This window comes from Bufo bufo, chromosome 4, assembly GCF_905171765.1.
Source record: "Bufo bufo chromosome 4, aBufBuf1.1, whole genome shotgun sequence".
Classification (NCBI taxonomy): Eukaryota; Metazoa; Chordata; class Amphibia; order Anura; family Bufonidae; genus Bufo; species Bufo bufo.
In genome coordinates this window covers 293106391-293134080 of record NC_053392.1, presented here as the reverse complement: position 1 = coordinate 293134080, position 27690 = coordinate 293106391, and the positions used below count along the sequence as shown (strand labels likewise).

At 42.2% G+C, this 27690-nt stretch overlaps 1 protein-coding gene across 1 annotated transcript in view; it reads right to left on the bottom strand.

Annotated features, from left to right (window-relative positions):
- BCKDHB (branched chain keto acid dehydrogenase E1 subunit beta) overlaps positions 1 to 27690 on the bottom strand; it is a 241806-nt gene that overhangs the window by 112453 nt on the left and 101663 nt on the right. The window contains exons 7-8 of the mRNA XM_040428690.1: positions 27590 to 27687; positions 22374 to 22484 (exon numbers count right to left, since the gene is read on the bottom strand). Of these exons, the coding sequence (XP_040284624.1) occupies positions 22374 to 22484; positions 27590 to 27687 (209 nt within the window). The remainder of the gene's footprint in view (positions 1 to 22373; positions 22485 to 27589; positions 27688 to 27690) is intronic.

Here is a 27690-nt window from a genome sequence, read left to right as displayed (position 1 = left end):
AGCAGCAACTTTTCCAATTTCCAATATTTATCTAATTCTCAAAACTTTTGGCCACGGCTGTACATTCTTGTTTTCTTTGCCAATGACTGGAGTTTACTGAACAGAAAATGACAAAGTAATCTTATTAACCCAAATCAAAGAGGTTTCCTAGTAAAAAACTATTAAAATATTTCCAAAACTCACAGTAGGGCAATATGATAAACCAAGCTTCAAAGAAATTGTAATTTGGAGGTCTGTTATAAATAGCTTGAGCAGTTTGTTCTTGTACTGCATATCTCATGTCCTATACAGTCTACATGTCCTATAGGCACGTACAGCTCGATGGAATGCACATCTTCAAGTTCTAGAAACTAATTCTACTTAAAGCCTCACAGGACAAAATACAACATGTCCATTTGACTTGATATTTACAGGTGCTAAATCAGATAACAAATCAGATTTGCTGTGAAATGTCAAAATTAGAAAATTGTATCCATGAATCAGAACCACAGCAAGACCTGGGATTATTGATAAAGCAGCATTCAAACTGGGAAAGAAATCCCAATAATAACTAAAATTATAGAAGACTAATAATAGCTCTGTGGCGAAACCAACCTCGCCACTGGATTTCGGAGGGGCCTGGCTACCAGCCTCTTGCCTCAGGATTATGGCCCATACTAACTTTAAAGGAGAAGACAGACCGGCCGCACAGCTTAAATCTGTCTTTGAAATTGTATTTTATGTTATGTGAGGGTACCCAGATAGCTAATTTTATTGTATTCGTGTAGTCTGAGTGCCATTCACCTAATAATATGCACTCAGACTTGAGCTATCTGGGGATATGTTAAATGTCTGTGTTTACTGTAAGGGTTGTGACATTGTATGTTTAAATGGTGATTTCTGTCCTGTTGTCCCCACATGTGTATTGGCGATTTCCCTTTGTCTTGAGAGATAATTGAATTACTCCTCGGGTGTCTCCAGGGCAGAGAGGAGGAAACCATGATGCATTGTGGGGATGTATTGTGTCTGTGTATCCTGAATTGCTGCATATCTGTCCTGTGTCACAGTCTTCCTTCTGGTCCCCTAGGGGCGTGTCCACCAGATGGGGACCTGCATAAATACGGGCGGGTAGCCCTCAATAAAGAGTTCCTGTTTTATCCTTCATCATGTTGAGGCTGGTTTTTGGGTAACTGATCGACACTGGGGGATTGCTATACGCTGAATATTTGCTATACTCCCCTGGCTTTACTACTGGCTCTTGTAAGAGCTGTTCCTGCTCTCTGGTTTTAGGAGAGGTTCACCCACTGGAGCCTGGAGTCTTGTCGTAGGTCCAGGGTGGGTAGGAGACGGTGAGACCTCAACCAAGCTTCGGCAGTTCGTGGGGTCTGCAGTGCGTACGGTGTCAAGTGGAGTGCTTGAAGTCCTCGGAAAGCACTAGGAGCATCTATCAACGGAGGTACCCGGTCGGGGTGCCAGGAGATCCGTTACAGCGGTTGAAGTTAATCTATGAAAGGACGCTTTGCACAGAACCCGGTGTTTTCCCCATCGAGACTCCAAGTTGATGTGTCGCTGTCAGGCGATGTTAACTCAATCGTGGATGTAAGTTTTCTATCCTTTGTATATACTTGCAAAAGAAGGACATACATTTGCCTGATTATTATTTCCTTAGTTAATTATACTTATATATATTCTTACCATCTATTTAACACGTGTGTGTGTGTGTGTGTGTGTGTGTGTGTGTGTGTATATATATATATATATATATATATATACAGTGGATATAAAAAGTCTACACACCCCTGTTAAAATGTCAGGTTTCTGTGATGTAAAAAATGAGACAAAGATAAATCATTTCCGAACTTTTCCCACCTTTAATGCGACCTATAAACTGTACCACTCAATTGATAAACAAACTGAAATCTTTTAGGTGGAGGGAAGAAAACAAAAAAAATCTAAAATAATGTGGTTGCATAAGTGTGCACACCCTCTTATAACTGGGGATGAAGCTGTGTTCAGAATTAAGCAATCACATTCATAATCATGTTAAATAGGAGTCAGCATACACCTGCCATCATTTAAAGTGCCTCTGATTAACCCCAAATAAAGTTCAGCTGCTCTAGTTGGTCTTTGCTGAAATTTTCTTAGTCACATCCCACAGCAAAAGCCATGGTCCACAGAGAGCTGACAAAGCATCAGAGGGATCTCATTGTTAAACGGTATCAGTCAGGAGAAGGGTACAAAAGAATTTCCAAGGCATTAGATATACCATGGAACACAGTGAAGACAGTCATCATCAAGTGGAGAAAATCTGGGAGGCTACAGCAACATTAAAGGAGCTGCAGGAATATCTTGCAAGTACTGGCTGTGTGTTACATCTGACAACATTCTCCCGTATCCTTAATATGTCTGGGCTATGGGGTAGAGTGGCAAGACGAAAGCCTTTTCTTACGAAGAAAAACATCCAAGCCAGGCTACATTGTGCAAAAACACATCTGAAGTCTTCCAAAAGCATGTGAGAAAAGGTGTTATGGTCTGATGAAACCAAGGTTTAACTTTTTGGCCATAATTCCAAAAGATATGTTTGGCGCAAAAACAACACTGCACATCACCAAAAGAACACCATACCCACAGTGAAGCATGGTGGGGGCAGCATCATGCTTTGGGGCTGTTTTTCTTCAGCTGGAACTGGGGCCTTAACCACCTCCCGTCCACACGTTGACTATAAACGTCCGGGAGGTGGTTTTCCATCTCTGAATGGACGTTTCTGAACGTCCATACAGAGATTGCAGCTGCACGCTAATTGTGCAGCTGCAGATCGGGTTGCCCGCTGTCAGTGACAGCAGGGCAAACCTTAGATAAGGCAGGGACAGTTCCCAGGTGTCCCTGCCTTCTAGATCGCTGTATACATAGCGCTCACCAAGCGCTATGTATACAGTGCAGGAAGCGTTAAGCGATCATGTGACCGCCGGGGCCAGGAGAGTGCAGGAGCTGTCGGGTCTTTCACAAATCTCGATCAGCCCTGCACTGAGGCTGTACAGCGCAGTATAACGCTGTACAGCCTCTCTGGGGGGTGTATTTCCCCTGTAACTGGGGCTACTATGTCAGCCCCAGTTACAGGAGAAATCAATAGTGAAAAAAAAAAAAGTGAAGTTAAATGTCCCCCAGAGGTCTTGTATGACCTTATGGGGGAAGCAAAGTATAAAATGAAAAATAAAAAAAAAGTGTTAAAATATAAAAAAGGTTTCACATCTAAAGTAAAGAATTAAAAAAAAATGTTAAAAATAGACAAAAATAATAATAAAAAATAGACACATTTGGTATTGACGCGTCCGTGACGGTCGGCTCTATAAATATATCACTTGATCCACCCAGTCTGATAAACACCATAAAAAAATAAAAACTGTCAAAAACACCACAAAAAGTGCAACACCAAGGGATCAAAAAGGTGTATGTCCCACAAAATGGTACCAATAAAATTGTCACCTCATTCCGCAAAAAATGAGCCCCTACATAAGAAAATCGCTTAAAAAATAAGAAAATATAGCTCTCAGAACATAGACACATTAAAACATCATTTTTTTGTTTCAAAAATGCTATTATTGTGTAAAACAAATAAATAAGAAAAAGTATACATATTAGGTATCATCACGTCCGTAACGATCTGCTCTATAAAAATGTCACATGACCTAACCCCTCAGGTGAACGCTGTAAAAATAAATAAATAAAAACTGTGCTAAAACAACCAATTTTTTTTGTCACCTTGCCCCATAAAGTGTTATAATGAATGATCAGAAAATCCTATGTACCCAAAAATAGTACCAATAAAACTGGCACCTTATACCGTAGTTTCCAAAATGGGGTCACTTTTTGGGAGTTTCTACTGTAAGGGTGCATCAGGGGGCCATGGCAATGGGACATGGCATCTAAAAACCAGTTCAGCAAAATCTGCCTTCCAAAAACCATGTGGCGCTCGTCCTTCCCTTGGAGGAACAGGTAGACTCAGTCCTGACATTAGTTCCAGGGTCCTATATGGTGAGATAGGATTCTAGGTATCCGGTGTATGAACTTGCCTACCTTTGGGGCCTGTTCATACTGGTAGTCTGTCAGAACTGGAGTTACGGTTATGATTGTCCTATCAACCTTATTCCCGGAGCCAAGTTGCCTAAATCTAGGTTGTATAACCTTTCTGGACCTGAAGAGCGGCCATGAGAGAGTATATTACCGAGAGTTTGGCTAAAGAACACATAGGACATTCCAAATCTCCAGTGGCAACAGGGTTTTTATTGGTTAAAAAAAAAGGATGGAACTTTTAGGCCATGCCTGGATTTCCGTGAGCTCAGTCAGATTACTTAAGTGGGGCATATAATCTGGTCAGGATCAAGGAAGGGGGATGAATGGAAGACGGCTTTTAATACGCCAGAGGGTCACTTTGAGAACCTGGTCATGCCTTTTGGGTTGACCAATGCTCCTGCGGTTTTCCAGCATTTTGTGAATGACATTTTTCATCCCCTGGTGGGTTTGTTTGTTGTTGTGTATTTGGATGACATACTAATTTATTCTCCAGACGTTTAAACTCATCAGCATCACGTTAGACAGGTGTTACAGATCCTAAAAGATAATAAATTGTACACAAAATTAGTGTGTTTTTGCTGTACACGAGGTGCAATTCTTGGGATACCTGCTGTTATCTTCAGGTTTTCGAATGGATCCAGAGAAAGTCCGTGCTGTATTGGACTGGGATCGACCAGAAAATCTGAAGGCTCTTACGCGGTTTTTGGGGTTCACCAACTATTACAGAAAATGTATTCAGAACTATTCGACAGTGGTGACACCCTTAACTGACAGGACTAAGAAAGGGATGGATGTCTCAGTCTGGTCTGATTCGGCTTTGCAAGCCTTTTCTGCGGTTAAGGAGTGCTTCTCTTCTGCCCCTATATTGGTGCAGCCTGATGAATCACAACCTTTCATTGTGGAAGTTGACGCATCCGAGGTGGGGGTAGGAGCAGTTTTATCGCAGGGCCCGTCACCTGGTAAATGGCGCCCATGTGCATTTTTCTCTAAAAAAAACAAAAAAACTCTCTGCCGCAGAGAGAAATTATGGTGTGGGTAACAGAGAGTTGCTGGCCATTAAGTTGGCTTTTGAGGAGTAGCGTCATTGGTTGGAAGTGGCAATACATCCTATCACGGTGTTTATAGATCACAAAAATCTGGCTTACCTGGAATCGGCTAAACGACTGAACCTGGGGCAGGCCAGATGTTTTTCACCAGATTCAATTTCATTGTCACTTATCATCCTGGGGTTAAGAACGTCAAGGCAGATGCCTTGTCATGTAGTTTCCCTGGAGGTGGTGATTTTGGAAAATCCAAGTCAGATACCGTTGGAGACGGTGGTGATATCCGCTCTATACCCTCCGCTCAGGTAGACGCACCGGATTCTTGTTCCTCTGGGAAATTTTTGTTCCATCTGAATAGCGTCACAAGGTGTTTTAGGAACATCACTGTACGGTTCTTACGGGACACCCTGGGAGCAGATTCACTGCTGAACTAATTTCTTGTCGATTTTAGTGGCCGGGGTTGCATAAGTGTGTTAAGGACTATGTGTCAGCCTGTAGCACTTGTGCACGAGCTAAGGTGACACATACTCAGCCTTCCGGATCTCTACTTCCATTGCCCATCCCATCCAGACCATGGACTCATTTATCCATGGATTTTATCACTGATCAACCTAATTCTTCAGGAAAGACTCTGTGATTCTGGTGGTAGTTGATCGTTTTAGTAAAATGGTGCGCTTTATAGCATTGCCTGGCTATGCTATAACTAATGCTAAAACAATTGCGCAAGTGTTTGTTGACAACATTGTGAAACTTCATAGCATTCCCTCTGATGTGGTCTCGGATCGTGGGACTCAGTTTGTGTCCAGATTCTGGAAGGCGTTCTGTACTCGGCTGGGGGTACAACTGTCTTTCTTCTGCTTTTCATCCTCAGACAAATGGATAGATGGAGCGCACTAATCAGAATCTGGAGACTTACCAAATTTTTCGCCCCATAAGACACACTTTTTCATCCCCAAAGTGTGGGGGGGAAATGCCTCTGCGTCATATGGGGCGAATGCTGCCATTTTACATCGCAGTCTGCAATGCTGCAGCATCGCAGACTGCGATGTATCAGCTGGAGGGGGGAGGGAGGAGGGGCCGGTGTCATGCAAATGCGGCGGGGCGGTGCGGTCACTGTACTCCGGCCCCGCCGCTCACTCACTGCTTTTTTGCTTAAACCTTTTATAATAACTTTAATTGACGTTCCGATCCCCAGCCCCATCCAGAACAGGGCGGGCGGGCGGCCGTAACTCACTGACATCACGTGCCTGCGCCGCCTACTTCATTCATAAAGTAGGCGGCGCAGGCACGTGACATCAGTGAGTTCCGGCTGCCCGCCCTGCTCTGCCTGCTACAGGACATTTAGTAAGTATGGTAGTACAGATGGGGCTGGGGATCAATTAAAGTTATTATTATAAAAGGTTTAAGCAATAAAGCAGTGAGTGAGCGGCGGGGCCGGAGTACAGTGACCGCACCGGCCCCGCCGCATTTGCATGACACCAGCCCCTCCTCCCCCCTCCCACAGGTTTAGCTATGGTATATTAGGGCATCTGTGGATGCCACTATTATGGGGTGGAGGATATGTGGATGGCACTGTTATGGGGTGGGGGATCTGTGGGTGACACATATATAGCGGTGCCATCCACAGATCCACCCCCATAACAGTGCCATCCACAGATCACCCCCCCCCATAACAGTGCTATCCACAGATCCCCCTATAGCAGTGCCATCCACAGATCCCCCCATAATAGTGCCATCCACAGATCCCCCCATAACAGTGCCATCCACAGATCCCCCCATAATAGTGTCATGCACAGACCACCATTAGTTCAAAACCCACCAAAAGCACACCTTTTGGTTAAAAAAGAAATTTTTCTTATTTTCCTCCTCAAAAACCTAGGTGCGTCTTATGGGCCGGTGCATCTTACAGGGCGAAAAATACGGTACTTAAGATGTTTTGGCTCTCAGAACCAGGAGGAATAGTCCTCGTTTTTGTCCTTGGGAGAGTTTGCCATAAATAAATCATAGACAGGAGTCCACTGGTAAGTCGTAATTTTTTGGGGCATATGGGTTTCACCCGCAATCTGGCACATTCTCTGGTTCGGATACTTCCGGCATCCCTGAGGAGGAACATTTTTCGTCATCGTTGTCTTCTATATGGCGGAAAATTCAAAATAACTTGATGAATATGGGCAACAAGTATAAACGTGTGGCTGACAGGAAACGTATTAATGGTTCAGACCTAAGTGTGGGTGATTTTGTGTGGCTGTCCACAAGAAATATTAAGTTGAAGGTTCCTTCTTGGAAGTTGGGTCCAAGGTTTATTGGTCCATATAAGATCACTGCCACTATTAATCCTGTAGCTTTTCGTCTGGAACTTTCTTAGGCTCTGAAAATTCATAATGTGTTTTACAAATCTTTGTTGAATAGATATGTTGAACCTTTGGAGTCGTCCTCCATGCCACCCTCTCCTGTCATGGTGGACGGCAGTTTGAAATTCCAGATCGCCAAGATTATTGACTCTCGAGTTCTACGTAGATCTCTTCAGTATCTGGAAAGGTTATGGATCAGAGGAGAGGATGTGGGTACCGGCATCTGACGTGAATGCCAGTCGTTTGGTGAAAGCCTTTCACAGGTCTCATCCGGATAAGGTTGCTCCTGGGTGCCCTCGTTGATAGTAGCTCCATTCCCCTGAAGACGCCGCATCTGCGGTGAAACATGTTGGGGGAGCTGTGTCTTTAATACTTTTAAGAATTATGGTAGGGCTAAGAATGGATTAGGAAAAGGCGATCTGCAGATGCCGAATGCTTCTGAGGGACAGTGCAGATAGAAGCGTACAAGTAGTATAGCTACTGAGAGATTCTCAAAGAGGGATACTATATAACCAGAGAAGCATCTCTATAGGGCGTTTAGCTAATATAGAGCGGCTTAGATGACGGAATGCTTGGTGTCGGCTGACACTACAGGCATCAAAGTGTAGCAACACAGGTCAGAATATAAATTAGCCTGCACGTAGATTTAGTGAGATAGTATCCCTCTGACTCACCAACAAAGTAGAGGCACTGTACCCACAGTTCCAAGCCCTCCATATGTATTTTTAACAAACTCACTTTATGTTTTCTGTGGTATATATTGTTTAATAAAGAAAGAAATAAAGGTTATATTTTAATGATAAGACCAGAAACAGGAATTTATAGTCGTAAGACTATTGGAATATTTAATTTGACCTCCTGGGTTGAGTGGGTCATCTGAAATATTGTGTGGGTGCCCAGAGGTCACCCGTAGAAGGGGGGGTAGTGTCACGGACGTACCGACACATACAGACTTTCCCGCGACAGGTGGAAGGAGATCTGTGAGACTGACAAAACGTGGTTTGAACTGACATGTTTTCCTTTTGGATCAAATGACGTCTGTGTTGTTTCAGGTGCTTGCCACACCTTCTTTCCCCAGGTGTGGCTATTGTGGTCATTTTACCTTCTCTATTTATTGTTGTTTCTCCCGCTATGCTATGCGGTTTATAGCTTTTGTTGGACTTGTGGTTAGCTTGTGTTTGGTTCTCGGCTGAGTTCCTGGTGCTACCAAAGCTTCAGTGAAGATGAGCGTTTCCTTTCCCTTTTGTATTTTGTTTATATATGTGTGTGTGTTGCCTTTCCCTGTTTGTCATTAGGCCTGAGGGAGACTCCTCTTCTTCCTTCCCTTTGGAGGAACAGGTAGACTCAGTCCTGACATCAGTTCCAGGGTCCTATAGGGCGAGATAGGATTCTAGGTATCTGGTATATGAACTTGCCTACTTTTGGGGGCTGTTCATACTGGTAGTCTGTCAGGACTGGAGTTAGAGTTTTCTCTAGGAAGTGTCCATCTTCCTTCCCTAGTTTCTAGGCCTTATTCCGGTATCCCCTTTCCCTCTTATGCTCGGTGTGGTGTTTTCCTCCCACACACAAGCGTGACAGTATAGGCTCTCTTTAAAAAGAGTATCCGAACAGGAAGTCGTGCTCTTATCAACAAAAACAACCTGCCTCACAGCCCCCCCGCACCCCCCATCATCATCCTTCATACCCTTTGCCTCCAATTTTCACAGTAAAATTTTTGTAAGAGTCATAACGACTCTGATTAGTATCCTAACGGTTAATGATGTATTAAAATAGAAAAATGGATAGGAGAAGGGCACTCGCTATATGGGAATATATGGAATTTATTATACGGATATCCACTTAAATACAGGAATGTCACACAATAATACAGTTAAAATATCAAAAATAAAATCAGATAAAATGCCAAGATGGGCAACCATATATCCACTCTGATATATAGCCTGTAGGTTCACACTTGTGGATGTCCTTGCTAGATTGCATAAGCCTGTTACGTCGAGAAAAAAAAAGCTCCAAGTTGTAGAAAGATCGACGATAAACAGGATAATTGTAGTATAGGTGAGGTTCAATGCACAATATCATTGGTATGGAGCTAGTAAATCCACATTTGTTACAATGTCTCTCCTATATTGCAGAGCCTGTTAATAGCTCATAAATCCACATTTATTGCAGTGTCCCAAACACTCCGGATATGAAGGCAAACAACGCAGCTGGTAAGTAGCAGGGTATGTCTAATTAGGAGCAAATAGACTATCCTGCACTGCACAGTGTTACTTGTACTTATGTGTACGTTACCGCTCCTGAAGTCTCCGACTTTCTCCTATGTCAGCCGACACAGCCTTGTGATGTTGCTGTTAGCTATCGCGGCATCCCGCGAAATGTCCGAGTCAAACGTAGCGTCTCACGTGACTCTGCAGCTACTTCCTGGAAGCCGTCCTCAGTCTCCTGGGTCCTACTTTCGCTCCGTCTCTGCTCTCATTTAGCTACAGAGATGCAGGTGTCTTTAGGGTTGTAGTATCGGCATTCCATACAAGCGTTTATATTTCCTTAATGAAAGTCCAGAACGGCCACAAACGCGTTTCAGGGTCTACACCCCTTCATCAGTGGCTATGGAACTGGACTAATTATGGGGGCTTTATATATCCCGCTGTATCTGGAATATTCAGTTGTACTGAAAACCTGGATCTGGATTTGTTTTCCCAGCATAATATATTACTTGGCCATCTCATATGTTAATCCCCAAATATACAACATACTAGATAATAAAATGATAAAATATACAACTTTATTATAACAATTTTATCATTTTATTATCTAGTATGTTGTATATTTGGGGATTAACATATGAGATGGCCAAGTAATATATTATGCTGTGAAAACAAATCCAGATCCAGGTTTTCAGTACAACTGAATATTCCAGATACGGCGGGATATATAAAGCCCCCATAATTAGTCCAGTTCCATAGCCACTGATGAAGGGGTGTAGACCCTGAAATGCGTTTGGTGCCGTTCTGGACTTTCATTAAGGAAATATAAACGCTTGTATGGAATGCCGATACTACAACCCTAAAGACACCTGCATCTCTGTAGCTAAATGAGAGCAGAGACGGAGCGAAAGTAGGACCCAGGAGACTGAGGACGGCTTCCAGGAAGTAGCTGCAGAGTCACGTGAGACGCTACGTTTGACTCGGACATTTCGCGGGACGCCGCGATAGCTAACAGCAACATCACAAGGCTGTATCGGCTGACATAGGAGAAAGTCGGAGACTTCAGGAGCGGTAACGTACACATAAGTACAAGTAACACTGTGCAGTGCAGGATAGTCTATTTGCTCCTAATTAGACATACCCTGCTACTTACCAGCTGCGTTGTTTGCCTTCATATCCGGAGTGTTTGGGACACTGCAAAAAATGTGGATTTATGAGCTATCAACAGGCTCTGCAATATAGGAGAGACATTGTAACAAATGTGGATTTACTAGCTCCATACCAATGATATTGTGCATTGAACCTCACCTATACTACAATTATCCTGTTTATCGTCGATCTTTCTACAACTTGGAGCTTTTTTTTTTCTCGACGTAATAGGCTTATGCAATCTAGCAAGGACATCCACAAGTGTGAACCTACAGGCTATATATCAGAGTGGATATATGGTTGCCCATCTTGGCATTTTATCTGATTTTATTTTTGATATTTTAACTGTATTATTGTGTGACATTCCTGTATTTAAGTGGATATCCGTATAATAAATTCCATATATTCCCATATAGCGAGTGCCCTTCTCCTATCCATTTTTCTATTTATTCCATAGGACGGGCGAGTCTATTTGAAGTGTGCACCCATTTTATTGTGTTCAATTGGTGAGCCACCTACTACACGATGTATTAAAATAGTCTTTCATGTGAAAGCATATTAAATTCTATCTTTGGTAGAAGAAAGCATGCTCTGAATCCTGTAAAAATTAGCAGTTAGTAGCTCCATTGGATATGACAGAAAATCAATCATTCATTTTCCTTCCCACCCACATAGCATATAGTTTATTGTCACATAAAAGATCATGTACTCAAAAGCTCTCTATTTTCTCGCTTGAATTATTGGATACTTTAACTGGATTCTGAGTCCTATTAATGGCCAAAAATCTTTGTGGTACACAGTGGACTTTATAACCCTATATCGTCACAAAGCACCTAATAAATTTTCATATATTAGCTAGTAAAGCATTTCACTATCAGAAAAATGTATTTACAAGTGAGATCTAATATAAAAATGGAGCAAGAGAGAAGCAGGTCACAGCCAACATCAGCTAACCATTAATCTCATCAGAAAAAGTACAAGGGGGATCTGAGAAAGCAAAATACTAAAACAAAAAGAAGAAATTAAGACGGAAATGGAAAACACTGGCTCAAAGGAAGAGGAAACCAAAAGAGTAGATTTGTAATCATGTGGATAGTGGCTAGGAAAGAAAAATGCAATAAAATCAATGGACATTTTGCCGAAAAGGAAAAAGATATACTAGGCAGAATATGTCCTACCCAATATAAACAAGTAGCAGCCAGTGTTTTATGACTATATCAGAAGCTTTCCGGATGGCTTACTGAAGGAGAACGAAATGGAAAAAAATAATAATAATCAAACACAACCACTGGAGCAAACTGTAAAATTTGTGAAAATGGAAAACTTCTAAATCGAAGCTTGGGGCTGGGTTCATTTTAAGAGGTTTTGCAAGAATTTAAAACTTAAAGACAACATAAACTACACAATTACCATATTTTTCACACTATAAGACGCAGCAAAAAAAAAAAATTTTGTTATAGTCCGCAGGCACTGTGGTTATGTACTAGCCTAATGCATTATTCATCAGCAGGGCATCTCAGCATTATTTCAGCGCTTGAAGGCTCACTGGGGCTGAAGTGCACCAGGATTGCCTAGGCAACCATGGTGCTATCAGCAGAGTTGTAACAGCTACTGCTGTGCGACGCTGTTCCCCTGCTTACTGCTGCGGTCCCGGGAGGCGTGCTCTTCGGTGATCAGTGATAAGTGCTTCCCAGTTACCGCTGCAGTCCGGGACACTCTGTGTGAGTGATGTTGCTTCTGAGGATTCCACTCCAAAACTTCCATTCAGCCCTGGACACAGCATGAGTTCGACTGGTTTCATGTGTCACTGCTCTAAGGGCGGTATGCATCACTCTCTGGGGCTGGGCTGAGTTGGGTCAGGTGACCTCATTGACCAACGCTGGCTCTCCTACACATACTTAAGGGGCTCAGCCCTTTTCCCAGATGCCTGAGTGTCAAGGTCCTAGTCTGTTGCTAAAGAGCTTGATAACCACTTGTGTTCCTGACCTATACTTTGTTCCTGGACTCCACTTATCGTCTGATCCCTGCCTGCTTGCTTTGTCTCTCCCGTTGTCGATCCTGATTGCCTGACCTGTACCTGTGCCGCCTGCCCTGACCTTCTGCCTGTCTGACTACACCCTGCCTCATCCTTCGGTCCTGCTTTGTTGCTCCTGGTAACGACCCTGCCTGTCTACCATGCCTGTACTGCTGGTACCTATCTCATGTATCTTCTGGTCTGCCTGGACCAGCTGCTACTGACTCTGGGATTGCTCTGGAGTGGCACCTGGCAACTACCCTAGCAGCCCAAGTCTATCCTCACCTTCAGAGGCTTTAGCGAAGAGAAGGTAGTTGCTTAGTCACGCCCCTCCAGGGTACAGCCAGTCAGTAGCACAGTGGGTTCACATCCGCTGATCCGTGACAAGTTTGCTCATGCTCTGCATTGTGAGGGGGGTGGGCTGCTTTAACCACTCATATCTGGATTGGGAGCAGTTAGAGATTCTGGTCTTGTTTGAAAGCTGATTGTCTAAACAAGATCAGGATCACCACTAAATCGAGAGATATAGCTGTTAGAAATCAGGATGAGAATGATAGCAGGCGAAAGTAAAAGCAGGTTCCCCCTGCTTTCACTCCCGACCTGATTTCTAACAGCTATATCTGATCTTGTTTTAAAGCTTGTCCGGTGAAAGTGCGGCCCTCGGTTGACCAATGAGTATCAAGCGCTTCTCCTGAATACACCATGGATCCCTATTTGCATATCTATGAGAATAAGTGAAACACAATACCTATAATATAATATTCTTTGTTTATAATGTACCCATGGTTACTGCTTGAATAATGTGGATGCGGTCAGGACATGCACGGTCAGCTAGGTCTACACAGGGAGTTCCATTCAAAGTATTAGCATATGGACCATGCGCACACACGTCAACATGCGCATGGGCAATGGAGAGTTTCCACTAACCTTGGGCGATTCCCTAGCCCTTATGATGACGTTGTGCCGATGCAATAGACACCACAGGATGCCGAACCATTACTGCATGGGTTCTATTATGGAGGGTGAGTGCCTCACAGATTTAATACACTGAAGTAGTTGTGATTTATTGGCACATATGCACTTTATTATTACTAATGAGTCATATTTACACACGTTTTACCATTTATACATGGAACATTTCACTTTTTTATTGAACGCTTATGATCATGTAACCTCAGAGGTATCAGTCTGATATAAGCTGTATGAATTAATACTGTATTTTGCACATATAATCATGTTTATTTCTTGATTGATTGATTTAATTATTGTATAATCATGATCACTTTTGTATGGACCTATATATATTTGTATTGAGCACTGTTATCACTGCTTGACAAAGGCTCCACTGAGATGAGCTGAAACGTTGCACTGGGTGTATTAAAGAATCCACGTTGTTGTGCTGCCTTGTCTATATTTGGCATAACATTTTGTTGATTTTTATCCAGAATCCTCTCAAGGATGTTTGCACTTGGCAAACTAAGGAGTGCCGCTATTTTCTTTTCATTACTATATATATATTATATATACATATCTACACAAACACATCTAGGCATGTTTTTATAATTGTTGTGTAATGCCTGATGAACGGACAGCTCCTTATGTTTTTTCTAATTTTCTGTTGCCTAAACCTGGTGTGTGTCTTATAGTCCGGTGCGTATTATAGACCAAAATATATGATCTCACTATCTTACTGTGAAGGTGCTTCACCATTCCTCTTTTCACGTGTTAACCCCTTCCCGACACATGACGTACTATTATGTCATGGAAGCCACTGCGTTCCCGCAATTTGACACAATAGTACGCCATGGTGATAGGGTGGGCACCGGAGCGGTGTGCGCGCGATCACTGCAGGGGCCCGGCAGTCCCTGGTAGCCGGGCCCCTGCTGTATCCGCCGGCATCGCTGTAAAAGCCGATGCCAACTGATTAACCCCTACTATGCCGCGGTCCGCGCTGACCCCGACATAGAAGGGGTTTGTGTCGGGTGAGGGAGGAGCGCATCGAGTCCCCGCGCTGCTGTGGCGGGGACTCGATGTGTCAAAAGGCAGTCCTATGCCGTGCAGAGGCTGCCCAATGCCTTGCACGGCATCAGGACCTGCCTTCTACGGGTGCCAAGTAGATCCAGCCTCAGGCTGGGTCTCCTAGGCAACCTGTTAGTGTATGACTCAGTGTAGTACACATACAGGAAATGCATTACAATACAGATGTATTGTAGTGCATTGCAGAGGGGATCAGACCCCCAAAAGTGATCAGAAATAAAGTAAAGAAAAAAAAGTTTAAAAAAAAAGTGTTTTTAATAAAATTAATAAAGTAATAAAATTAATAAAAGAAAAAAAAACGCTCCTTTCCCTTTATTTTATAATAAAAAACAGAAAAGAAAAAAAACACACACATTAGGTATCGTCGCATCTGTAATGACCAGCTCTATAAATATATCACATGACCCAACCCCTCAGGTGAACACCGTAAAAAAAAAAAAATTTAAATAAAAACTGTGTAAAAAAAAATAGCTATTATTGTCACCTTACATCACAAAAATTGCAACAGCAAGTGATCAAAAAGGCGTATGCCCCCCAAAATAGTACCAGTCACCCCATCCCGCAAAAGATGAGACCTTAACTACGACAATCGGTCAAAAAAAAAAAAAGCTATGGCTCTCAGACAATGGAGACACTAAAATATGATTATTTTTTGCATCAAAACTGCTATTTTAGTGCTAAAGTGAAATAAAATAAAAAAAAGTTTTCATATTAGGTATCGCCACGTCTGTCACAACCATCTCTATAAATAAACTACATGACCTAACCCCTTAGGTGAACACCGTAAAAAAAAAAAACTGTCACCTTACATCACAAAAACACCAAGCGATCAAAAAGGCATATACTCCCCAAAATAGTACCAATCAAACAGTCACCTCATCCCGCAAAAAATGAGTCCTTACCTAAGACAATTCTAATTAAAAAAAAATAAAAAATAGCTATGGTTCTCAGACTATGGAGACACTAAAATATCATTATTTCGGTTTCAAAAATGCGATTATTGTGTAAAACTTAAATAAATAAGAAAAAGTATACATATTAGGTATTGCCACGTCCGTAACGATCTGCTCTATAAAAAAGTCACATGGCCTAATCCCACAGGTAAACGCTGTAAAAAAAATAAAAAAAAACTACGCCAAAACAGCCAATTTTTTGGTCACCTTGCCTCATAAAGTGTAATAATGAATGATCAAAAAATCATATGTACCCAAAAATGGTACCAATAAAAAATGTCAACTCTTCCTGCAAAAAACAAGCCCCTGCACAAGACGATCCTCAGAAAAAAAATAAAAAATAGGGTGTTCAGAAAATGGAGATACAAAAACTTAATTTTTGTTTTCAAAAGTGCTTTATTATGTAAAACTGAAACAAACCTCATAGAAAGTAGACATATTTGATATCATTGCGTCCGTAATAACCTGCTCTATAAAAATAGCACATGATCTAACCGGTCAGATGAATATTGTAAAAAAAAAAAAAAAAAACGGTGCTAAAACATAAATTTTTGGTTACCTTGCCTCACAAAAAACGTAATATAGAGCAATTAAAAATCATATGTACCCCAAAATAGTACCAATAAAACTGGTACCTTATACCGTAGTTTCCAAAATGGGGTCACTTTTTTGAGTTTCTACTGTAAGGGTGCATCAGGGGGGCTTCAAATGGGACATGGCATCTAAAAACCAGTTCAGCTAAATCTGCCTTCCAAAAACCACATGGCGTTCCTTTCCTACTGCGCCCTGCCGTGTTGCTATACAGCAGTTTACGACCGGTGTTTCTGTAAACCGCAGAATCAGGGCCATAAATATTGAGTTTTGTTTGGCTGTTAACCCTTGCTTTGCTACTGGAAAAAAATTTATTAAAATGTAAAATCTGCCAAAAAAGTGAAATTCTGAAATGTAATCTCCATTTTCCATTCATTCTTGTGGAACACCTAAAAGGTTAACAAAGTTTGTAAAATCAGTTTTGAATACCTTGAGGGGTGTAGTTTCTAAAATGGGGTCATTTTTGGGTGGTTTCTATTATGTAAGCCTCACAAAGTGACTTCAGACCTGAACTGGTCCTTAAAAAGTGGGTTTTGGAAATTTTCAGAAAAATTTCAAGATTTGCTTCCAAACTTCTAAGCCTTATAACGTCCCCAAAAAATAAAATTTCATTTTCACAATGATCCAAACATGAAGTAGACATATGGGAAATCTAAAGTAATAACTATTATATGAGGCATCGCTATCTATTATAAAAGTAGAGAATTGAAAATTTGGGAATTTTTCTAAAGTGAAATATATTGACTCAAATTTATGACTAATCATGAAGTACAATGTGGCACGAGAAAACAATCTTAGAATGGCTTGGATAAGTAAAAGTGTTCCAAAGCTATTATCACATAAAGTGACATGTCAGATTTGCAAAAAATGGCCTGGGCAGAAGAGCGAAAACTGGCCCAAGGTAGAAGGGGTTAATGTAATGACAAGTTGCCCATAGCTACATAAATAAGCTTTTATCCAGAACAAAAGCTATACCTATAACCCTATAAGTCAATGTCTGGCCGTCTTAAACCAGGCCTTTCTTGGCCTAGATATTGCACCACTTACATTAAGAAGAATGCAATTTAGTGCACTACTTTACTTGGCAATAAACTGTTCCTCAACAATGATTTGCACATGTTGGATTAACACCTACCGCTCATAACCAGGTACATGTTCATCTCTATGGCTACAAAGCTCTGTATACATTTCTATTCCCCGTGCCATGATTTGTGATTGATTAGGTTAACATGTTATATTGATTCACTGTAGATGCAGCCAAATTCGGATCTTATGTAACGGTTTATGTAGAATTTATGTTACTAATTATGTTTACAAGATGACCTGAAGCACATGAACTATGCTGGATTTGGAAACGTCTGAAAGCCAGAGGATACTCAGACTGGATGCTATCCAGAGGCTTTAATGTCGCAAAAATAGGTCAAGAACGGGCCTTCTATACAAAACATCAAATAATAATAAAAATACAAATAAATTTACCACATATAATAAAAATGATTGTAAACCCACTCTTGTACTAACGTACAGTCATCAATTCACATTGATACAAAAGACAATCAATAAGTGTCTTCCTATCTTATATGAAGATGATATACTTCGGGAGATACTGAAAAGTGGTTGCCGAATAGTTTCTAGACGACCCAATACTCTTGCCACAACATGGTCACCTTCTATGTATACACGCACTAGAAAACATAGGTAGTACAAGTAGAAAATACAAGGAAAGATTAGGAGAGCATGTGAACTACATCTGTAACCCCAGCCAACCACATTATTCATGTAGACAATCGCAGTCGCAATGGTTTCTGTACATTTGCAATAGAGTCGCAGATCCAATCAGGGGAGGAGATATTAAGAAAAAGATTCTTTTACGTGAAGCTTTCTGGATCTTCAGATTAAACACCAGATACCCACATGGTCTGAACCGAAAAAAGGAGCTGATGTATTAGTATTAAGTTTGTCATACCTAAAAATAATTTTGTTCCATTTAAAGTCGTTTGTTTTTACATTTGTTTTTATATTTGAAATGTATATTTTCAAGATTATTAGAATTAATTATGCACTGGAAGTTCCGCTTTATAGAACGATCTTTTTTCTTGCCTATGTATATTTCGGGTTGTATTTACACCACGCGATTTTTGAGAAACACACAATTAATCTGCATAGGAGATTGCATCCGGATTGGGGTCCGGACTCACCTCTGGACACATCAGCATGCAAGTTTATGTTAGATAAAAGGCGGTGATGTATTTTATAGTGCATTTATGTATTTGTATATTCTGTTTTATCACGGGTGTATACATGTTTGAGCAGGTATCTGTCACGCCCTGGATCGGGTCCCCCCTCCACCCGCTGGGAGGACCTATTTAAGTCCATGGTGAGGCAAACATACCTTGTTACGATTAAGAACACAATTGTTCGAAACGCGTAAATGTGTGTGATTGGGAGAAGGTGCTATTAGGCCCCTTTCACACGGGCGAGTATTCCGCGCGGATGCGATGCGTGAGTTGAACGCATTGCACCCGCACTGAATACCGACCCATTCATTTCTATGGGGCTGTTCACATGAGCGGTGATTTTCACGCATCACTTGTGCGTTGCGTAAAAATCGCAGCATGCTCTATATTCTGCGTTTTTCAAGTTTTTCCCGGCATCTCCTTCTGTCTCCTTTGCTGAACAGGACCTGTGGTGACGTCACTCCGGTCATCACATGATCTTTGATCATGTGATGGATCATGTGATGACCGGAGTGATGTCACCACAGGTCCTGTTCAGCAAAGGAGACAGAAGGAGATGCCGGGAAAAACGGGAAAAACGCAGAATATAGAGACAGAAGGAGATGCCGGGCTGCGCGAGCAAGTGGACTAAGGTGAGTTAAATTATTATTATTATTATTATTTTTTTTTTTTTTTAACCCCTCCAGCACCATTTTACTATGCATTCTGTATTCAGAATGCTATTATTTTCCCTTATAACCATGTTATAAGGGAAAATAATACAATCTACAGAACACCGATCCCAAGCCCAAACTTCTGTGAAGAAGTTCGGGTTTGGGTACCAAACATGCGTGATTTTTCTCACGCGAGTGCAAAACGCATTACAATGTTTTGCACTCGCGCGGAAAAATCGTGGGTGTTCCCGTAATGCACCCGCACATTTTCCCACAACGCCCGTTTGAAAGAGGCCTTAGAGGTTTTACATTTGTGGAAATAAAGACCAGACCTAAAGATCCATACAAGTGCTGGAATCCTGTCTTTTTCATGTGGATCTATGCTGGAGTCTAGTCACATGTTGTTATAGGACCAATCGGTGGGGTATACGCCCCAAAGGTGAGTGTTGTTACACTAGGATTCCATCTTGAATGTGCCTCTTTTTGCTTTATATATGTACCATGATGTTTAATGTGACATGCTTGTTTGAAAAAGGCTGTTTAGTCGAAACGCGTCATATTTGTCTGTATTCTGTTTATGGCAATAAAATTAAGATTTATCATCATCAAAGGGTGAGAGCTGATTCACTTCTATTTAAAGCAGGTTGGGATTTGGGATATAAGTCAAAACCAAAATATTTTCCATAACGAAAAGACACCCATCTCCACACAGCTGTTCCAGCAGGTTTGCCCTTGTCAGTGCAGTGCAGGGTACTGACATGGGTTTGGGGGCATTATGTTTTTCCATGTGGACCGCCAAGTTTCTGTAGGGAGTCTTATAGGCCAGACAGTGTTCCCTGGGAAAAAGGGAATGTAAATAAGCTTATTTAGGAGGATACATCCACCCACTACGTCGCAACCCTATATGTCATATATGGCTACCCTATATGGCGCAATGAGGACCAATCCACAGACCAGTTTCAGAGTTTTTACCTCTCGTCCATGCAGAGCAGGTTGTCTGGGAGCACTGTCTGCCTAATAAGAATCCGTACACTAGCTTGGTGGTTTCCAGAAGGAGAAACTTAATTCCCTAGGTCCATAGGTATGGCACATCATATGAACATGACAGTCAATTACAGCCCTTTGTATTGTTGTGTTGTCTACAGATTAGTCATTTGACAGGCCATCCCTATGGTTGACCTTGTACCATTGGTCAAGCAGAGTAGTAGATAATGGTATCCCTTATGCTGGATCTAGAGTAATAATAGTTTAAGATCCTATGGGGGGATTTATTACAACTGGTGCAAGGACAAAAGGTGTAGTTGCACAAAGCAATGCCCCTGCGTCTTATGTAGCGAATGCTTCTATTTTACATCGCAGCCTGCGATGTATGAGCAGGGAGAGAGGAGGGGCTGGAGTCCGGAACTTGCGGCGGGGCCCGGTGCAGTCACTGTACTCTTACACCGGGCCCCGCCGCTCACCGCAGTATTTCTAAACATTAATCCTTAACCTGTTAATAAGTTTAGTTAAAGCTGCGCTCTCCCCTGTATAAGTACTGGACTTACGAACAAACTTCCATAGCAGGCAGAGCGGACGGCAGCAGTAACGTCACTCACTGACGTTGCGCGCCTGCTACGCCTGCAAAGTGGGAGGAGCAGGTGCGCGACGTCAGTGAGTGACGTTACTGCTGCCGTCCACTCTGCCTGCTATGGAAGCTTGTTAGTAAGTCCAGTACTTATACAGGGGAGAGCGCAGCTTTAAATAAACTTATTAACAGGTTAAGGATTAATGTTTAGAAATACTGCGGTGAGCGGCGGGCCGGTGTATTGGGGGACACTGTTATGAGGGGGATCTGTGGATGACACATATATAGCAGTGTCATCCACAGATCCCCCCCCCCCCCCCCATAACAGTGCCATCCACAGATCCCCCCCCATAACAGTGCCATCCACAGGTCCCCCATAACAGTGCCATCCACAGATCCCCATAACAGTGCCATCCACAGATCCCCCATAACAGTGCCATCCACAGATCCCCCATAACAGTGCCATCCACAGATCCCCCATAACAGTGCCATCCACAGATCCCCCATAACAGTGCCATCCACAGATCCCCCCCCATAACAGTGCCATCCACAGATCCCCCCCCATAACAGTGCCATCCACAGATCCCCCCCCATAACAGTGCCATCCACAGATCCCCCCCATAACAGTGCCATCCACAGATCCCCCCCCATAACAGTGCCATCCACAGATCCCCCATAACAGTGCCATCCACAGATCCCCCACATGACAGTGCGTCATCCACAGATCCCCCATAATAGTGTCATGCACAGATCCCCCATAACAGTGCCATCCACAGATCCCCCACATGACAGTGCGTCATCCACAGATCCCCCATAATAGTGTCAGGCACAGACCACCATTAGTTCAAAAGCACACCTTTTGGTTAAAAATATTTTTTTTCTTATTTTCCTCCTCAAAAACCTAGGTGCGTCTTATAATATAAAAATACGGTAATATATTGTCCACAGCACCAGTAATAAGAAATCTTCTGAGTTTCAAAGAAATTTACTTATGGTACACTTTTACTTATTTCCCTATGGAGAAAAACATGATGACTCAACTACTGTTCTTCTTTTGCTATTCAAGGACACAAGGCATCAGAACTCTGAACAACAAGAAAGAACCTGCAGAAGTATACTAAAACTACCATAAATGTTTTAAAATCCTATATCTTACTGCTAGAAATATTCCAGAGAACCTGTGAGAACTCGGGGGTGGAGGGCCCTGCTCCTTTTGCCCTCCCTTTAATCCATCTCTGATGCTATGCTTTCTTACTACATTGTGAAGCGAGTCATTGATCACATAAGGAAGCTTTTTAGAGGCATGTAAAACGAGCAGATGAAGTAAAATAATCACTTGCACCAAGTACAATTTAGAATAATAATACACATCCCTTCCACTGAATTAATGTCAAAAGTGGCTGCGCAAGCTCTTCATAGTCTTCCTTTATAAATTTCAAATGACATCTTTAAGAGACATTAAATACTTCCGGTCCAATTCCAGGTACCTGATCACTCAAAACGTTCTTATGATGACATATTGCTTACCTTACAGACTGTTTCAATATCCCATGGCAAAATAGTTCTTAAGTCGATCACTTCACAGGACAAGCCAAGTTTTTCTTGGGCCAGAGATGCAACTTCACGGATAACATGAACCTGAAAGAATATTAGGCCGCATGTCAGCAAAAACAAGTAATGGAAAGTTACAAAGTGCCAAAGTTATACAGGAGGTAAAAGAAATCCGGGGAAGAGGAAGGTAACAACTATTCAACTTTTCAATTTTTCCGTATTGTCAAGCATGCACAAGTAATTTCGTAATATTTTTAACACTTGGATAAAACAAGAGTAAGTGAACAGTTTTCTAATAGTTATAAAACGTAACATAGATTCTCAGACAATGATGTACTCCTATGATGTGGCCTGTCCATTGTTTGGGGTGTCAAATAAAAGTAAAAATACTCAATCTAGAATGTAATAACTGCATGAAGCAAAATTTCCAATTTAACTCAGAAAATCTTCTATGAGTCATTTTTAACCACTATACCAGATTTTTCGGACTATAAGACGTACCAGACTACAAGACACAACTAGGATTTCCAGGAGGAAAATAAGAAAAAAAATGTTTTGCACAAGACCTCCGATCAGACCCAATCCTTATCAGACCCCCAAATCAGACTACCATTATTCAACAGATTAGATCCCAAAATCAGACCCCCCAAGCTCCATCAGCCTCAGATCAGGCCTCAGACCCCCAAGCTCCATCAGCCTCAGATCAGGCTTCAGACCCCCAAGCTCCATCAGCCTCAGATCAGACCCCCCCCTTCCCCATCAGTCTCATATCAGACATTAAAAAAAAAAAACTTACCTCGTTTGCTCTGGATGGCACTGACACTCACTGTGCCCTGGTCTTCTTCTGGCCTGTGCAGCACTGTGACCTGATGTCACATAGTATCAGGTCATAATGTGCGCAGTCAGGACACAGTGCAGAGCGGGGTCTGGAAGAAGACCAGGGAAGGCGAATAGAGCCAGCGCAGTGCTTCCCTCATTACTCCCCTGTGTGGCTTATAGTCCAAAAAACTAACAGTATTCTTCTAAAGAAGTTGATTATTAGGAATTAACCCATCATAGCATTATGGACATCAAGGAGCAGAATCTTCACTCAGAATCCTTTTCTAGGAGTCTTAAGCTGGCCATACACATTCAATAGCAGTCAGCCTAACAATCATTTGGCCGACAGATCTCTCTCCCATCTCCCTTCCAGTTTCCCCATATAAAGCTGAACGTGTCTGTGTATGCTATGGGGAAAGTGGAGAAAGCCACTGCCAGGCAGTTCTGCCGGTGGCTTATCTCTCTGTAGCTTAAAAGGATTGGGTGAAAATATTCATTTCGTCCAATTCTGGTCTTCCCCCAACATCATCTATTGGGAGAGAGTCAGAAGCTTCCTGCGTACATTGAAGTGTCGGCAAAACCTGCTGTTCTCAGTGGGTTCGGCCAACAAAAGTATAAAGTGTATGACCAGTTTTAGTGGAAAGCCACTGCAAAGGGCAGGTCTTGTTCTGGCAGACTCAACACAACCCCCTTTTAGGACCAGTTGCACCTCAGCAACCATATAAGACAGGGCTGGTATAATAAGAGTCATGAAAGCAATTAGCTAGACCCAGACGCCAACAGCGACATCAAAGGATGCGATATAGAAAGAGAATGTTTAGAAGGAGTTAAAAAACAGGGCTGGGGGTCATTTCTTGAAGATCACTGAAGTGAAGCTATGTCCTGGTCCTGCCTATCTCTGGCGCCAGATCCTATACATAACTACATTAGGTTTCTGGGGTTTATTCCCTTTTATTTTAATAAACTGTTTTGTATTATATTACTGTATGTCTTTTCTTACACCTTTTTTGTATATCTAAGCATTGTGGCTTTTCGTTATATTAAACCCCCTTTAATAAGTTCTGTCATGTGTACTTGAATGAAGCCACATGCTAAGCTTGGAGCACATAAGGCTACCCTATTTAGATAGTAGTTTGGGGGAAATAGTCGTATTTAAGTAACAAACTGGGATTATAGGAGGATAAGAAGGAGCAACTGAAGGTTTTCTGTATAATGTGGGCTCTTAAAAAACAAACCTTTAGTGGAGGCGTCTTGGAGTATCAGTAGTGAGGGTGAGGTGTAACTACGTAATTAATTATTTAGATCGATATGGTAAGGTGCTTTTGTACTAGTCGCCTAGCCACACATCCCGTGAACTCCAGCAAGGGTAGCCCCAACACCTATCCACATCAATATCCGATTGGTAGGGGTCCAACACTGCACCCCCGTCAATCAGATGCTCTGCAGCAACAGCTCCAGCCCAACAAGTCTGCTCTGAAACTACACAGTTCTGTCCAGTCCTCTAGTGGGCAGAGCTGGTTACTACAGAGCTATGTCAAATCTAGAAACTTGGCAACAAATCTTTATTACAATTTTGACTTTTTTTTTCAAGTTCACCTAGAAACCATCAGCAGTTAGGTATTGGTGAAAGAGCTTAGTCAGTACAATCCAGCTCATTAATACTGGAAATAGTTTAAAGGGGTTGTGTCACCTCAGCATCATGTAGAGAAAGTTAATACAAGCCACTTACTAATGTATTGTGATTGTCCATATTGCTTCCTTTGCTAGCTGGATTCATTTTTCCATCACATTATGCACTGCTCGTTTCCATGGTTACCACCACCCTACAATCCAGCAGTGGTGGACGTCTTTGCACAATATAGGAAAAAACACTAGCCTATGTGCGCTCCCACGGTTCCAGGTACCAGAGAGGCCAGTGCTTTTTCCTATAGTGTGCAAGCACGGCCACCGTTGATGGATTGCAGGGTGGTCGAAACCATGGAAACGCAAAGTGTATAATGTGATAGAAAAATTAAACCAGCCAGCAAAGGAGGCAATATGGACAATCACAATACATTTGTAAGTGCCTTGTATTAACTTTCTTTACATGTTAAATGCCACTTACTGAAGTGAGACAACCCCTTTAATACGGATAGCTAAAGGTGCATTTATACGTCACAATTTACCTCCATCAGATGATCAGTGGTTTGAAAATATACATATTTAAAACAAATTCAACAGAAACTATTTGTTACTTTACAAAGCTGTTATATTTACTACAGTAAATTAATACTCAATGTTATATTTAAAGTTGACGCTGTGCTTCAATATGATGAACAGTAATAGTAAGATCTTGATTTTAAAAGAGAGCTGTATTAAAAAAAGACAAAGCCTTCTTTTGAGAAGAATACCATTTTAAATTACAAGTACATAATACTGGGGGATAAACAGCTAAAAAGGACTATAAGTGTAATTACTATAAATTGGGGACGCTAAAATGAAAACAAAAAAAAACTTTATTCACTATCACTCAATTAAAAAGATTAGGAAGGATGTATTAAAGGGGTTGTCCGGGTTCAGAGCTGAACCCGGACATACCCCTATGTTCACCCAGGCAGCCTCTCGACTTGAGTTTATGCTCTGATGCTCTCCTTTGCCCTGTGCTAATTCGCGCAGGGCAAAGGCATTTTCAGGAGTTCCGGTGACGAACCGGGCTCTCCATGGGGCTGCCAGGAAGCACGGTGACATCACCGGCACTGATGGGCGGTCTTTAGCGCTGCCCTAGCCAGTAAAACGGCTAGGGCAGCGCTAAAGCACGCCCATCTGAGCCGGTGACGTCACCGAACACACTGCCGGGGCGGAAGCCTCCGCCCGGCAGTGTGCTATAGTAAACAAAAGAGCCCGTGCCCTGCGCGATTTAGCGCAGGGCAAGGGAGCGCATCGGAGCATGAGATGCTCCGATGATAACATCAGGGGGGGCTGCCTGGGTAAAAATATGGGTATGTCCGGGTTCAGCTCTGAACCCGGAAAACCCCTTTAAACACACAGTAACAAATAGTTGTCAGTGGTAGCAATGAACGTTGCAGGTAATAGACTGAAATAAACCCGCAAACCCCAATTGCCATTTGTGCCCCAGACTTAAAGGATGCACAATTGATACCACTGATAAAGGGCTACAACATATTACAGGGTATAGTTCCACCCCATCTGTGCTTCAGTAGCCTATCTTGACATAACCCGACTGACTGCACAATAAAATCACGTAGCAGTGTGACACAGACCGCAGACCATCCACTATTGCTGCATGTTGGTGCAGATGGAGTTCGGCTAAACCACACTTCTTAGTCAGTCAAGGGTTAAACTAACAATCCCTGCCGCTAGATGCTCATTTCAAGGGGTTACTACCTATGCTATTGCTCCCTATGCCGTGGCTCAACGCGTTTCTTATAGTAAATCATCAGGATCCCTACAGCAGAAGCATAGTGTGAGCTGTTTTACATATATCAGAGCAGCATCACGCCACCCCCCAACGTGTATGGAGGCAGCTCTGGGGGGTGGATTTACTATAAGAAACGCGTTCAGCCACAGCATAGGGAGCAATGGGGTTTGCGGGTTTATTTCAGTCTATTACCTGCAACGTTCATTGCTACCACTGACAACTATTTGTTACTGTGTGTTTAATACATCCTTCCCAATCTTTTTAATTGAGTGATAGTGAATAAAGACTTTTTTGTTTTCATTTTAGCGTCCCCAGTTTACAGTAATTACACGATTAAAGGTGACGCAAACCTAATTTGGCTAAGCAAGTCTTCTGTGAGCTTTTAAAAAGAACTATAAGCTCTCAGGAAATGGGCTGGAGCTACACGTCATTACTCCATTCATGATTATTGTGTAAAGGATAATGAAGGGAAAATAAGAATAATATATAAAACATAAAGTTGCCCTGACGTCTAGATAAATCACCTAAAGAATCCACCTTCCAATAATTATAGCTTCAAACCCAAGTCGGCTATGACATAGAACAATGTTAAAGGGCATCTGTCAGCAGATTTGTACCTATGAAACTGACTGACCTGTTCCATGTGCACTTGGCAGCTGAAGACATCTGTGTTGGTGCCATGGTCATATGTGCCTGCATTGCTGAAATAAATGATGTTTTAATATATGCAAATGAGCCTCTAGGAGCAATGGGCTCAGCTCTCTCTGCAATGACAAAGCCCCTGTTGCTCCTAGTGGCTCATTTGCATATATTAAAACTTAATTTGAACATGGCACATATGAACATGGGACCAACACAGATGTCTTCAGCTGCCAAGTGCACATGTGACAGGTCAGCCAGTTCTACAAGTACAAATCTGCTGACAGATGCCCTTTAAGGCTGCAGGTATACTAACCTGAGTACCCCAAGATACAAGAGTAACGTCGCTTCCCTCCTGAACCACTTCAGCCTGAGACAAAGGGATGTAATATGGTTCCACAGGAACTTGCTCAACTA